The sequence below is a fragment of the Dermacentor silvarum genome, chromosome 3 (assembly GCF_013339745.2).
Source record: "Dermacentor silvarum isolate Dsil-2018 chromosome 3, BIME_Dsil_1.4, whole genome shotgun sequence".
Taxonomy (NCBI): Eukaryota; Metazoa; Arthropoda; class Arachnida; order Ixodida; family Ixodidae; genus Dermacentor; species Dermacentor silvarum.
The window spans coordinates 67,214,720-67,229,836 of NC_051156.1; the positions used below are offsets into that span (position 1 = coordinate 67,214,720).

The 15,117-nt window shown below is 42.2% G+C and overlaps 1 protein-coding gene and 1 long non-coding RNA gene across 2 annotated transcripts in view; both read left to right on the top strand.

Moving 5' to 3' along the window:
* Positions 1-1,122: 1,122 nt before the first annotated feature.
* LOC119444454 (tigger transposable element-derived protein 6-like) lies at positions 1,123-5,045 on the top strand. Its single transcript, XM_037708855.1, has 2 exons — positions 1,123-1,783; positions 5,026-5,045. The coding sequence occupies exons 1-2, from the start codon at positions 1,123-1,125 to the stop codon at positions 5,043-5,045; spliced, it is 681 nt and encodes a 226-aa protein (XP_037564783.1).
* Positions 5,046-12,003: 6,958 nt separating this feature from the next.
* The window catches only part of LOC125943810 (uncharacterized), a 152,007-nt gene continuing 148,893 nt past the window's right edge, over positions 12,004-15,117 (top strand). The window contains exon 1 of the long non-coding RNA XR_007465907.1: positions 12,004-14,592. This is a non-coding gene — a long non-coding RNA (uncharacterized LOC125943810). The remainder of the gene's footprint in view (positions 14,593-15,117) is intronic.

The following is a 15,117-nucleotide window of genomic DNA, read 5'->3' on the forward strand; positions in this document are numbered from 1 at the left end:
ATCAGCGTCGTTCTGTGACTTCATCATGCAAGCGCTCATCTGCCGACAACCTACAGCGGACTTTGAAGGCACACGGGCGCAAACAGTCAATCTGACTGCATGCCTGGTGCATATTAGCACATTAGGAGTGTCTATACCATGATATTTTTAACTGTATAGAGCTAAATAAAGTATTAATCGTTTTTTCTCGTTTTCTCAGAACACAGATTTTGGCCACTTTCTTTGTTTGCTGCTTTGATTGATATCTTTGGACCTAGGACAGCTAGGGCTGTAATTTTTTTTGCAGCATGAACCTAAATGTGCACGTAACACAGCGCTGAGGGTAGATTTTTCATTCACAGGCAGGCAGGCAGGCAGTGAACTTTATTCACAGCTCGAAAAATTTTTTTTTCTAGTTTATAAATTTCTTGTTTTTCATTATGTATAAACAATGAACTTCATTGTGCTGTAAGTTGAGAAGTAGTTGTTCAATTTTAAATCTGCTTGCAGCGCTGCACTCCTTATACATTCTAGTATCCATCCATGTGTTAATAACAATGTTATCTTAAAAATATCTATTTTTATTGTTTCAGCAAACAATTGAATGTGATTACTAATTATCTCAGGAAATAATTGACCTATTTAAAATATAATTATATATTTAAAATCAGCTCAAGAACCTGAACAAGTCTGTGCAGTTTCATCTAATTTGGTTAAGAAATAACTGACGTTATCTTTACAACCCATGTCCCCCCTTAAGGAGAATGCACTCGAAGTTGCCGATGTTCTTGGGATTGACGACTTCTCCGCCTCCAACGGGTGGATAAGTCGCTTTCGAGCTAGGCATGGCATCACCTACAGGCAGGTGAATGGGGAGGCAGCAAGCGTGAGTCTGGCCGACGTCGATAAGTGGTTATCGCTACTCCCCACCAGAATTGATTCTTTTCATCCACACAACGTTTACAATGCGAATGAACTAGGCCTTTTTTTTCGAGTTCAGCCTAGCAAGTCATTAAGCATTAAGGGCGAGTCCTGCCAGGGTGGAAAAGTCAGCAAAGACCGAGTAACTGTGTTGAATTGTTGCAATGAAGACAGCAGCGACATGATGGAGCCGTGGATGATTGGGAAGGCGAAAAACCCGACATGCCTGCAGAACATCGCTCGTCTGCCTTGTGTCTACAAGAACAACACGAGGCGTGGATGACATGCAAACTTTTTGAATGCTTCCTGCGTTACCTTGACGGACGACTCGGATGCAAGGGGCGCAGCAGTGACCTGCTGTTTTTGGACAACTGTGCTACCCATCCGAAGGACACGTCGTTCCTTCGCAACCTTCGTGTGGTGTTTCTACCAGCAAACACGACAAGCCACCTGCAGCCTCTTGACACTGGTATTATCAAGAATGCCAAACATTTGTACCGCAAGTGCATTGTACGACGCTTTCTTGCTCGCGTGTCACATGGCCAAGACCCCGGGAAAATATCATTTCTCGACGCGATGCACTACTTCAACACTTCTTGGCAGAGTGTGAAGCGTGAAACAGTTAATAACTGCTTCAAGAAGTGCGGCTTTCGGCGTCAGCCTGCAGCCAAGGATATGGGGTGCAGCGAGGACGACCCCGTGGCGTGCGACTTCGAGTTGGTTGAGGAATTCCTGTCTACTGGTGCCGATGTGCCCTTCGCCGAGTTCGTCGCGATTGACAACGATGTGCCGACTTGCGAGCCACAAAGTGTCGCCGAGATCGTAGCGGAGGTATTAGGGGACGACGCAGCAGAGGTGGTGGCGGACGAGGCGCCTGAAGACGGTGGCGAAAACGAAGGCTTGGACCCACCAGCTACCTTCGCCGAAGCCCTTGCTGGCCTGGAAGCCTTACAAAGCTTCTTTCGCACGAAAGACAACAAAAATGCGGACAAGGGTCTGCAACGTGTGCAAAAGGAGTTGTTCCTGTCGAAGGGTGAGACGCACCAGCAGAAAATAACTGTTTTGCAAGAAATAAATGTTTTCTGCCCTTGCACCTCAACATGGGCTTGTCAGCTTAAGTTTTTCCTGGATTCGGATCGTACGTTTTCCCGGATAGTACGTTTATTTTTCGCATATTTTTTGAAAACGTATGAACGAGGTTCTACTTTGTTTTACTGATCTTTCACTCCTTATTCTGCTGCAATTTGTATACGTTCTGATTTATGGCATTGTAACGTGATAATATACTGCTGTATACATTGTACGTTGCATCAGCGACAAGCATCCTTCTTAGTTGAAGTGTTTGCAATTGTGTTCATTTTTCTTTTAGATTTAATGCATATGGTGCTTGATGCCTTGTTTCATCGCTATTGCAATGGAACCTGAAGCAGCACTATCACTTCTCGACCTTCATCTTGCTACTGTTATTTATTGATTTATGTACTCCTCTCTCTTTATTGTGTTCCAATTTGTACCTGTTTCAATTTGTTTTTACGCATCATAAATTGCTTTTATGATGAACACGTTTGGTGTCACAACTGCAAAATGTCCTTATGTTGACAGGGAGTACCCATTGCATTCACCCCTGCCCAGAATAGCTTTATTTATTTCCACTTGAAAGCCTATTTAAAACTCTTATTTTTTAGGACTTGACGATTTCTTTGAATAATTATGAAGCAATTTGTGAATCAGTCCCGATTTTTATTTTTTACCAAGTTAATCGGTTCAACCACACAAGAAAATTAGCTTGGCGTCCGGAAATGCTTGCATTCACCTGAAGATATGTTTTGACATAACTCGTTTCATTATTCTGTAGGTTATGCAGGGCGGCAATTATTTTCTACAACTACCATAATTAAAAAATGTAAGAATTAAGGGCGCATGGCTGCTATCGCTAAAAATGGATGGTAAAAGAGGTTGGGTTTCCAAATACAAAGTGACGCAACATATTCTAGTCTCACTCCCAAAAAGAGACATATACTAAAAATTACGCAAGCCATCTTCCCTAGGAACTCTTAAAACACGGACATTCTGCACAAATGTCTACATGGACTTGGTACCTAAAATTGCTGTAACTACACCCCAGCAAAATAAAATGCCCTCTGTAATAAAAGGTAACACTCTCCCGAGCATTTTAAGCTTTTACATATATCTGCTTTGTGCATCTAGAATTACAATAAACAAGCAGGGGGAAAAAATGCATGTTCTAGGAACATGTGAAAACACCAAATTCGCACGGAAACTTGGCAGTAAAAGCAAAATCCTATTACCAACATAGTTAATTCGCTCTTTTTGATGGTGTTATGCCAGTAGGTAAGCAAATCTAATTTAAATATTCATTTGAATAAAGTGCATATATTAATTTGAATGAAATTCATTATTTGTCCTGTTCTATTACATTTCTTAAATAATGTAGGTTAAGTAATTTTTATTCAGTTCTTTATTATCCAAACCTTGATACCGCAATTGGTTGTTGATCTGGGGCTCCAGTCAAAAAGTTTGGAGACTCCCGATTTAGAGGAACAGTGACTTGTTGTTTGTTTATTGGCACTGCACCTTTTTATATCGTAAAAAAACACTTCATTATGTTTTGATTTTGTGTTCCTTCAGACCATGTGTAACTGTGACGCAATAAAAGATATAAACTGTTTTTTAGCAATCTTTCTACTATTACTAACAAAAATAATCAGTGTTATGGATAACACCTATTACACAGCACACGAACATAGAGGGCAATAAAGGCTGTAAAAATGCGCTCAGAGAACGGAAAACTTTCAGAATATCATTGTACTATATAGAGTAAATAGATGCATATATGCACACTGAATAGAATTCACATTCACATTTTGCATGCATACGGCTTTATAAAGGCCATTAACGCTGCGAGCAAGCAAAACCGAAATGGGCTGAAAGCTGCTGAACTACTAGCTTAGTAACATGATGTGCAGAAGCCTACCTCCGCAGCATTCACTCATTGCCAAGATGAACCGTCCCCGAGTACAGCAGGTGCGATCAGGTCGATGTGTTCCTTGCGCCGAGATGCATAAACCTGACAGCCCTAAGGGTTATAGGCAGCAAGACACGTGACTACCATGCCACCTGCATACAGCGCGGTCGATCGGGGACGGGAGATGCTGTCCCGCTTGGTGCAGGATGATGCCGCCTTGTATTCATGTGTTTTCATTCCGCTCGGCATGTTGGAGCGCGCTTGTTGAATGTGCAACTATTGGAGACATCCTGTATTTGTTTCGCATCCCTATGATGAGTGCAAGCACTTGTAGCTCACAGTATTGTTCAATATACGTGGGAAAACTAGTGGGAGATGACATTGCACCTTTTGCTTGACGCAGTAAATGCGTCTTGCTGCCTTTTCGTTAAATAGTGCGTGTGTCTAATTTGCAATAAATCAGCTGCGCTGTTATAGATAACCAGGCACACACCACACAATGTAAAGACTGTAAATATGAGCAGCTACACTTTGGATCAAATCAAATATGCAGTATCAAGTCAAGCATTGTAACTACTAGAGCAGGGTTTCTTTACACGTGCAACAAATAATACTTGTACTCAATTACTGTTATATCGCCATCTTACATGAGAAAATGCTTAGAATGAGCAAACTTAACACTGTTGTGGATGTGCCCATCAGAAGTCCTGATGACATCCCTTCTCCTGAGCACATGCATTGTTCCACTACATTATAGATTAGTCATTGCAGAGTAGTTCAAAACCCACTGCCACAAGAACATAAACTTTGTGCTCTCGTGCAAGACTGAGCTGCAGTGGCGCATGCACTTGCACCTTGAGGAACCCACTCACATATCAAGAAGGCATCAACTTTGGGCTGGCCGAGAGAACCAAGTACAACAGCAACACCATGAAAACGTCGACTTGGATTGCCAAGACTCAGCTTGTCATGCTCCAAACTGTAAAAAAAAATTACACAAACATAAATACGTGAAAACATGCAACAGCTGTCTTTTAATTTCTTTCGAATTTTCAGGTGATGGCAGGTGAAATTAAAAAGTACCATAAAACTACAGTTCAGTGCTTATATTGTTTATGCATCTTCCGTTTGTTTTTCAGATTGCATGGGGGAAGCCTAAGCAACAATCAAAGGTTGTTCATGTGGCACTTGAATTATCTGTCTTGCAGGAACCAGGGGCTGCTACATAACTAGATGTGTACATAACAAATTACATGTAATTAATTACTGGTAATCAATGACATTTTTGGTAGCTTTTGTAATTTATGGATTACTTTCTTTTACTCCAGTAACATTCACTATAATTTCATTACATCTTTCAGTAACCAATTACAAGTAACCAGCTACTCTACTGATGAGATGAGCTATTACAGGTGATGTAGCTTTGAGAACTACAATTCGGCAGCATGTACAGTAGGAAGACTGCATTCATGACATGCAGTAGCAGCCTCAAGGATGTGCATGTTCACGCAGGCAAGTCACGGTTTCAAGATGTTAGCCATTGAATTTTCGTGAGGCAGTAGTTGGTCATTGTCACCAATTACATTTTTCAACTAGTAATTGTAGTATATGTATATTTTTTGTAACCTGTCGAAGTCGGTCCAGAATACATGGGGGACTATTTACAAGTGTTTTTCTCCAATTTCGCCCTGTGCTCACTACAGCACACTGAATCTTGGCCAGTCACATTCCCAACGTCCAAATAGTCTCTTTGCACCTTTTCATCATTAATGCATGCTGATGAATAGACATACACCCCTTTATATTTATACCTAATATTCGGCTTTACCGCGATGGCTGGTTGTCGCACAGTGCACTTTTGATCACAATAGGGCCTGCTCGGGATCAAATTTCTCAACTGTGATTGGGGCTCTTCCTCAGCTTGCGCAAAGGAGACAATCACAATTAAGAAATTTGATGCCAATAGGGCGCAAATGTGCACCGTAAGACACCACCCGTGTATTTCATCAACATTTCCGGGTATGCCTAAAATCAGTTTCATCTACAAGACCTCAACAACTTGCTGGACAGCATTCAAGATAGGACTGACGGACCGAACTGCTGTAGCGGATAACGCAAAGCTTAGCTATGCGATCGGCTGCCTGTCGTTGACATGCCACACAAAGCAGCAAGGTTCTGGTAGCACTGAACGTAGCATCACAAGTTGGCAGCTAGGCACTACATCTAAAAAAAAAAATATTTTATTATTAACAACATACCATTATTTTGTATTATTGGCCACGTTTGGGTTGGGGCTCACCGAGGCCTGCGTGTGCCAGGGGTGTATGAGATTGGCTGTAGTATCAGTGCGTCATGTACTGCTGCATCCAGGGCAGCTAGAAATTTACGACGGAGGCCACTGGACGAGACTGCTTGTAAGTAAACTCTTTGTACTGCTGCGCAAAACTGCGCGAAATGCATTCTTGTTGCATGATTTGTACCGAACGCTTCCGTCTGTCTACATTAGTGCATGCGCTGTCAAATAGCTATGCACTGAAGCAAATACGCATGGAGATTAGAGACTGCATCATGGACTCACGGCCTTGACAGAGGGCTTTCTTAGAACACAGCAACGGTAAGCTTACTGCTGCGATACGCTTTCTGCCGGTCGATGACGGCAGCCCATCTGCACGGCCGCTCAATGCTGGCATTAAAAAACTGGTATCAGTTTGTTGAAAGAAAATTGATTTTTGTTGTATTTATGATGCCAGCCGTGAAAACCCAGCCAATGGGCTAGAAATTCATGCTGTCAATGCTGGCTAGTGCTTACGCGCTGCCGGCACCTTACCATAGCAGATCAAGCTATCTTAACTGGTGTGATCCTGAATTGTGGTTATGGCCACATGTTTAATGGGTGAATTTTTTAATAATGTGACATGCATATAATATTGTCATCAAGCAGGCTACTTTACATAGTTTCTGAGCAGTGGGAGCTGGTTTCCCTAGCTTGCTGAATATAATTTGTCTGGCATGCGCTGCAGTATTTAATATTAGTGTAAAATTAACATAATTTTTTCACGACCTTCAAAAAGGACTGCCCTTTCAACATTTACATGGCTGCCAGCAAGAACAGCATACATTCTACAAATCGGGAACCTCTTCCTGGGACACAACCATGAAATATCAGAAGTGCTGTACCAACACTTGCCCCAACAGTTGAGGAAAAGGCAAGAGAAATGCTTCAGATGAAAGCTAACAATAAGCTTGTTAAGGAACAGCTTGAAAAGGACAGCCAGAAAGTGGTCACACATTAAAGGACCTCTGCAACATAGCTGCAAAAGGCAAGGGCCAAGCTACGCGCAATGATTTGGAAGCAACAGTCAGGATGCTTCAAAATGAGTATGCTGACACTGACCATTTACTGGTGGATGAGAAAAGTGAGCTGAGGGCATTGTACTTTCAGGGTGAAAGCATGAAATGGTCTTTTGATGCCCATCCGGAGATTATATTTATTCATGCAACATGCAAGTGTTTGGAGACAAGTATGTCTTGTCATAATAGACAGAAATTGGCCAAACAAGCTTGTTGCTGTTGGACTGTTGGCCATGGAGGATAGTGAAACCCTCCAGTGTTTTCTTTTAAGCAATAAAGGAATTAAACATGTAGTGGCCGTCAGTCAGAGTCACAATGGCTAATAAGGACTTGAAAGAATGGTAGGTCGTTATGCAGCTTCTTCCTCAATCTGTGCTTCACATATGTGCATTTCCACACTTTGCAAACTTTTCGGAGGAAGAGTGGCACACTAATGCCTAAAATATCAGACTGTCCAGGAGAGTATATTGGGCATTGTGCAGCAAATGGCGTATGCACAGAGTGAGAAAGAGTACAACAGCTTGTACGAAACACTCAAGTTAACTTCTCCACCAGCTGTGCCGGAATACTTCTATTCTAACTGGCATAGAATTCATGAAGAGTGGATAATGAGCCTTACATGGTCCTGTGGGAACCTTCTGAATTCTATGAGGAGGTTCTATAAATAAGTGAGACCATAAAGTGATACCATATATTGAAATAAGTGAGACCATAAATGCAAGGCCATCACTGACTGGTAAAGCTGATTTGAAGAGTGTGCGAAAACATTTTTCGTTTGTGTACTCGATGAGAAAAGAAGCAACTATCTTCCAAAAGTGGTGTGATCTACAGCAATGATTAGGTTCATATTTCTTATTGCAATCTTTTAACACCCTATGCTTTCAAGCACATAGATCGCCAACTTTATCATTCAAGTGAAATCCCAGTGGAATGTGATGACGGCACAGTGGCACAGATGGTTAGCAATGGCAAGTTGAACTCAACATCTGCCACAGAATGCACCTGTGGGTTCAGGAATGCAATGCTTTTACCATGCTGCCACATCTTTGCAATGAGGCACCACTTTGGTCTAACAAGTACGATTAGAGCCTTTGCAGTAGAAGGTGGGCTGCAAAGCTCTATGCACAAAGTACAACAACCCTACTTAACAATAACTACAAAGACGCAGAAGCGTTAAACATAGAACAGCAGCAAAACCGAAGGATCCTTTCGAGCCACCAGAAGTTTAGGAAAGCATCTGTGATCAAAGCAAAATTTACCAGCATTGTGTCTGAAAGTTCCATGGCAGAAATCTTTAAAAATATGGAGCTTCTGGAAGATCTTTGCCAATGGTAGAATGGTCATGATGCACACTTAGACAGGACCCAAGACCCAGAAGGTGTAGTTGTGCAGTGTGCCGGAGAGAGTTCTAGAGATGTGTGTTTGGTAAATCTGTTGGCAGACAATCATGAAGTTGCTTTAAACAAGGATGGTGTTGGCATAAGTCCCGAATGACATTGGCCCGAGTCCTTGCAAGCTGGGTAGAGCTGTCAATCTGCAAGTGACAGATTTCCAAGTTAGTAGAACAGTTATCCTAGATATCTGTAAACATGGCTCCAGTCAGCCCCTGCTTGCTAAGGACATCACGGAGGTCAGCGGTGAGGCTACTATGAGTGAAGAAAGCATAAATTTGCAAGAAACTGGAGAGGCTCTCACCACTAACCTCTATAATATAAAGAACTTTGTTTGCTGGTGTCCTTAGTGAAATTAAAGTGCCACCAGCTATGAGGAAGTGTGGGCAGCCAAGTCACTCTCAATGAGGGAGAAAAGAATTGCTTTGACCTGGCTGGTCAGGGAAGATAAAGCAAAATCTGCAATGCAAGGCAAGCAGCTGAAAGAAAGCAATGTTGAGCAAAGGCCAGAGATGGTACACTGTGGTGTCATTGATGAAAATGTTGACACGAACACTGTGCAAAGTTTGTTTTCTAATAATGCTTGGGCAGCTGTAACAAGTCTATTGAAATGTAACCAGGCTCTACAGAAATGGGAAGGTTGATTATAAAAGGATGATATAGACATATATGACTGTTATGTGCGATAAGCAGCCACAATCCAACGTTTGGCAATGTTCCAGCTGTGAATTAGCTATTATAGTTTCTGTTCCTTCTGTCATCTTTTGAGTGTGAGTACTAAATAAAGTATAGCAACCCTTTTTGGGTAACATTTTTATTTGAAATACTTGTCTCTGTGGTGTGTATCTTTCTTTAGAGATACTGAGTAAAGTACAACACAGTAACTTCAAAGGGATTACAGCACTGAACACGGGTCAAATCTTAGCTGATAGTTTAAAATTTTAAACGCAGTATTCACTGTTGTGCATAAAAAATACAGCAAAATGAAATTCATGTCAGACCTAAGCAATGCAAAAACTCCACCTCTGTTATAAGTTGCTTTGCACTATGTACCATTATCTTGAACATAAAAATAAACAAATAAAATGTGTAAAAGTTCTCACGGTAGTTGGCGGCATTTCTTTCCTAGGGCCTATTGTGCCACCCACCTCCTCTGCCCATATCCGAGCTGTCAGGGCAGAACCCAACTGTAAAACTGCAAGTTTGGGGTGGAAAATGTGACAGTATTGCTGAAGCAATGACTCGTCAAGCATGTCCCTTTCTTGGGCCCATTCTCCCAGTTACCGACATCCCCCAAAGCCAAAATACATGTTTCTGTTGGGTAGATCCTTATGAATATTGCAAAGAGTGACCTATTGTGACACAAGAAATATCTATATAATAGATTTCTACAATTTACATTGATTGCAAAGCCGGCATTCATTTTCCCAGGAGTGTTTTGCAGGTTATCTTCCACTCTGTCTACTAGGCTGCTGGCACAATAAGTGCGACTTGATAATGCCACCGAAAAGGCAAACCACTGAAATTATTGCATTTTTACAGAGATCTCGCGGGTCTTAAGTAAAACTGAACATTCCCTTTTTTTTTTTCTTTATTGATAGTCACCTTTACAGTGTGGATTTCATGCTGTGATGATGCACATAAACATGCAAAAGTTGGCTCTTATTAAGTTGAGAGCAGCAAAGGGAGGCAGCAGACACAGCGAAGTTACCACACAATGGATTATGTACTTATGTACGCTTCTGCTTTGTACATTCACATGACCATGGCTAATAATTAAAATTAAATTATGGTGTTTAGCAACCCTAAGCTGCACAGTGGCTTATGGGGACACTGTAAGGATCCAGATTAATTTTGACCACCTGGGGTATCTTACCGTGCTCCTAAAGCAGGGTAACAAGTGTTTCTGCATTCCACGATCCCTCATCAGAATTTAGGGGCCGCCACTTGCTACGACTCCACTGAGCTGCCGTGATGATGGCTGATAGTTGTAAAAGAAGTTCATCTTGTATATCGTTTAAAGCTACAGTGTAAATGGCGCGCAAAATTTTGTTCGAAGACCAGTCATTTAAGCGAAGTATCATTTCGCCACCGTCAAAATGTGCTTCATTTGTGATAAAATGTTCACTTTCGGAGAGTAAGAAATTTTGGTGCCTGCTTGATCTATGGAAGAAGCACACCCTTGCGAAATCACTACATGCTGACTTAAGGGGACCATGCGCTCGACCACAACGCTACATTGTTGTGCCGGTAAAACGGGGACGATTATACTTTCCAAGCACAATTCGTAAATGCTGCCACTTTTCTACAACACAAATCAGAATCTTTCCCACAAAGCAATTACAACCCGAAAGCTTGCAAAACAAGCGAACGGGGTTTCTCGCCAGGCTAAGTAAAATGCAACTTACCCACTATTGCACCACAACCTCGGCCGATAACCATGAGAAGTTCGTAGAAGGCACTTCCAGAGCAGGTTCCCATTTTTTTTTTTTTTTTTTCTGTGAGCGACGTCTCTCATTTTACCAAGCTACACAAGCATCTACACGTTGTGATCCTCAGACGGCTTCAGAACTACTCCACACAGAGTAGCAGTTTCCCAGGCTTCATAAGCACATACATCTGATACAAGCATACAAGTGCACTTGCCGGCAAGAAACCCCCCCCCCCAAACACATGACATTTCCCCCTAAAAATTTAAACGGCTGACTACACACTACTGTACCACAACAGAAAACTGAACACGCTACACGCGCCCGGCGCGCCATGTGCATGCAATGTTGCCGACAACGTTTACCTCTTCGCAACGTTGCCGCTTCGCAAAGGGAAAACAGTTGGCTATTTACCGAAATAAGTGCAAGAACAACTCCGTGTTGACAGCATAGCTTGACAGAGGCAGTAAAATACTTCACAAAGTGGTCTGCATGCATTACATTTTTGTAAATCAGTGTTCAACTTCACAACTTCGAAGTTCTCAACATATATTACATTTTGCATTGCCTTCGAGATCCCAACGTTACTACACACAACAACATGATCTCACGTGCTACTCTAGGCATCGTCATGTTCGAAATAGTGGGTGTCCAACTCCTAGATAATGATGATTTATTGGCATCTCCTTTGAAACGGGGCGGTAACAAATGGTCACTCGCGAACAACTTTCTGTGGCAATGAAGGGAAAGATACGGGCGACGGTTTCGCTAGAGTGACCTAGATACAGTGTACTAGAAGGGGGCAGTGGGCTTACTCTCCGGCGGAGGCTATGCGCCGCATCGCATAGCCTCCTCTATAACTATGTGCGGCGGCTCCACGAATGTCGCAAATATGAGCTTCTCCGACAGCCCGAGCGGCGGCGCTGGCGTCAGTTTCAATAAAAAGAAGGCAGTGACTGCTGTGCCGCAGTGCACTCTAGACAAATCCACACAAACACGGCTCCAGCAACGCACGGAAGTGACGTCACTAAAAGACAACGTCACACGCACGCGTATTTCCGGTTTTTTGTGGGCGCGTAGTTTGATTTTATGTTATTCGCACATGGCATTCAGTTGATTCAGTACGCATCCCGTCAGCCGCGCTTGCGGGTCGTGCTTTTCTGCTGCCACTGGTGCTGGTCCCAAGGCCTGGTTCTGCTGCATCCTCGCAAGCCTTTAACATCATCCTTTTATATGCGCGAAAGCTGCATTTGAGCGTTATTTTATATTTACTGGCGTTATATTAATCTTTTCTAATAAGTATTTTGTTTGTATTTTGATTATTTTTGTCTCGTATCTGCCGTTCTTGTTGCTGCTGTTCGCGACCGCTTGCTTTGTTTTATATGTGCTGAAGCCGCATTGCAGCGTTATTTTATATTTGCTAGCGTTATATTAATCTTTTCTAATAAGTATTTTGATTGTATTTGTCGCGTATCTACCGATCTTGCTGCTCTTGTTCGCGACCGCTTGCTTCGTTCATCCCTAGCGCGGATTTCTCGGATTTGGCAATATATATACTGCTGCCTAGAAGGTAGCCTTCTTTCGTGTGTGAAAAAAGCTCAGATTTATTTTCTCGCAGTGTCATCTTCTTTTCTTTTTCTCGGTGTTATTTTAGATTGTACTGCTTGCGAAATGGCACGTGTTTGGTTGCCGGCGACTCGATGGTGAAATACTTGAACCAGTATTTCCTATCGCGTCGTCGTTTGTCAGTCAGTGTTGCCGCGCATAGAGGAATAAAGATTGAGGATTTGCTCTCAATGATTGCTGACAAGCTAGCTGGTTTTGATGTTGTCATCGTGCACGTTGGCACTAACAACACTGATAACAGTGTCAGCGTGTGCATCGACAAGTATCGCCAGCTCGCTCAGGGGATCATTGAAAGGAATTCCATGGTGCATGTAGCTTTTTCTGCCATTCTTCCTCGGGGGCAGAATCAGTACCGCCCATGGGATCAGTACTATTCATGAAAAATTTCCTCATTGGGATGGCTTTCAAGATGTGCTTCTTGGTCAGCGTTTACAATGTGCTCAAGTAAAAAGCCCTTTTATTCAAATCTTGCATGTCCGAAACCCTGATCACTGGCTTACAGTAAGCAATGTTGACGCTAATGAAAACACAGTGTTTGTATCTGACTCGATTGACCAAGATACTCCTTCCGATACCGTCAGGCAAATCTGTCATATGCTAAAATTGCAGTCTCCAACGCTGACCATTCGCACTAAAGGGGCACAAAACCAGCGCAACACACGTGACTGTGGCTTGTTTGCAATTGCAAATATGTATTATGTAGCATCAGATAGGCGTCCAGAAAATTTAAACCTTAATCAGAGTATGCTGCGCAGACATTTGCTGAAATGCATACAAAAAGGCAACATGGAAGATTTTTCACTCACAAGCTCTCTCACTGTTCGTGTGCGGCCAAAAGATTGCATTTACAAGTTGCATTGTGTGTGCAGGCAACCGCTATATGCTGGAGTAGTACTGGACATTTTATGTGCATATTGTTGAAGAGGATTTCACAGAGCATGCCTTGGCCCTTTAGCGGATAAATGGGATAACAAAGTAATTGTGTGCTCTAAGTCATGTTTGGCTACTGCCAAGGAAAAGATCCATACTCATAGTACATAGCATTCTTCTCTTGGTACAGTGAAACCCGAACATAACAAACCAGACCAGCATAAACTGAATTCTCCTCTATATCACACACGCATATCTTGCTGACTGATACTCATGTCAGACACTTGCTCATAAAAGGGGCTTTTTTTTTTTAGCCTAAATGCAAGAATACTCAGAAGCATTCCAGCAGTGTACTATAAGCAAGATCCAATTGAGTCACAATTTTTAGCGACTGGCAAGCTGTTGAAGGCACAAGTAAAAATTGCTGTCTACTATGCGTAGTTCCATTTACAAAAAAGCAGATATCTTTGGCTTAATTTTTCCACTGAAGACGAAAAATTTGTGTAGAACGAACACAATACAAAAGTTTTTCGTTTTGTTAGAGATGGGTTGGATTTAAAGAGTTACCTAATATAGTGAACTATTTTTAGTGCATAGGCCTGCTTGTTCTAATCAGGTTTCAGTGAAACCACAAGCTACCAGTAAACACTGGCACAACAAAGTGATGTGAAATTTTTTTTATTGTTCTATTCAGTTTTAAATTCTAGTCATTCTAGTCCACTCTACTGGCAAAGAAGGGCAACATTTCATGTGAAGGTAGCAGAACTAGTTCTAGTCAACTCAACCGGCAAAGAGGGCAACATTTTATTGTGAAGAGAGCAGAGCTAGTTCTAGTCAACTCGTTTCTGGCCAAGAATTGCCACATTCATCGTGAAGGAAGCAGAGCGAGTTCTATTCTACTCTACTTCCAAAGTAGGGCACCATTTCATCGAGAAGGCAGCCAGAACTAGTTCTAGTCAACTCTACCCAAACTAACCTAATATAACCTAACCCCGGTGGCAATTTACAATTTATTTGTACACTTCAATGCTGTTAAGAGGTTTATTTGTTCATTAGCAATGCACTAACATAGTTCCATTGGTAGTTGTTTAACTGCTTTATGGTTGCCTGCGGCATCGGGATTGTTACGGCTCAACTGCAAGGAACAAGTTCCCAACATATTTTTGATCGTTTATTTGATTTGGCATGGGCAGACTTCAGCATCTAAAGAGCGTCACCCCCAGTGTCTCATTGTTCTTGACACCGCCAGCTGGCGTCGACAATCCCTCGGGAACTTGTTTATTGTGGAACTTGTTTATGTGGGCAGGTTCACTTTGTATTATTGAATTTGAAAACCTGATTATTCTGCTTCTAAGTAGCCACAAGTATTTTGGATATTCAAGTATGTTACAAAATTTGCTTTCCATTGGTCTGATACAGCTTTAGCAAACAAAATCTGTACTTGCATTGCCCACATTACCTTCCTGTTGCCGCAAGTCTCTCGGCGGAGCCTGACCGCTACAGAGCGCATTCTCGGGTGGCGGATAGAGAAAAGTCATGTCGTGAAGCCGTGCTAAGCAGCGTC

Bases quoted from the DNA above. Each gene is read 5' to 3' on its own strand.
- LOC119444454 (XM_037708855.1), top strand. From the start codon at position 1,123: ATGCCTGCAGAACATCGCTCGTCTGCCTTGTGTCTACAAGAACAACAC. The intron at 1,784-5,025 runs GTGGCGAAAACG...TTTGTTTTTCAG, and splicing joins GGACGAGGCGCCTGAAGACG to ATTGCATGGGGGAAGCCTAA.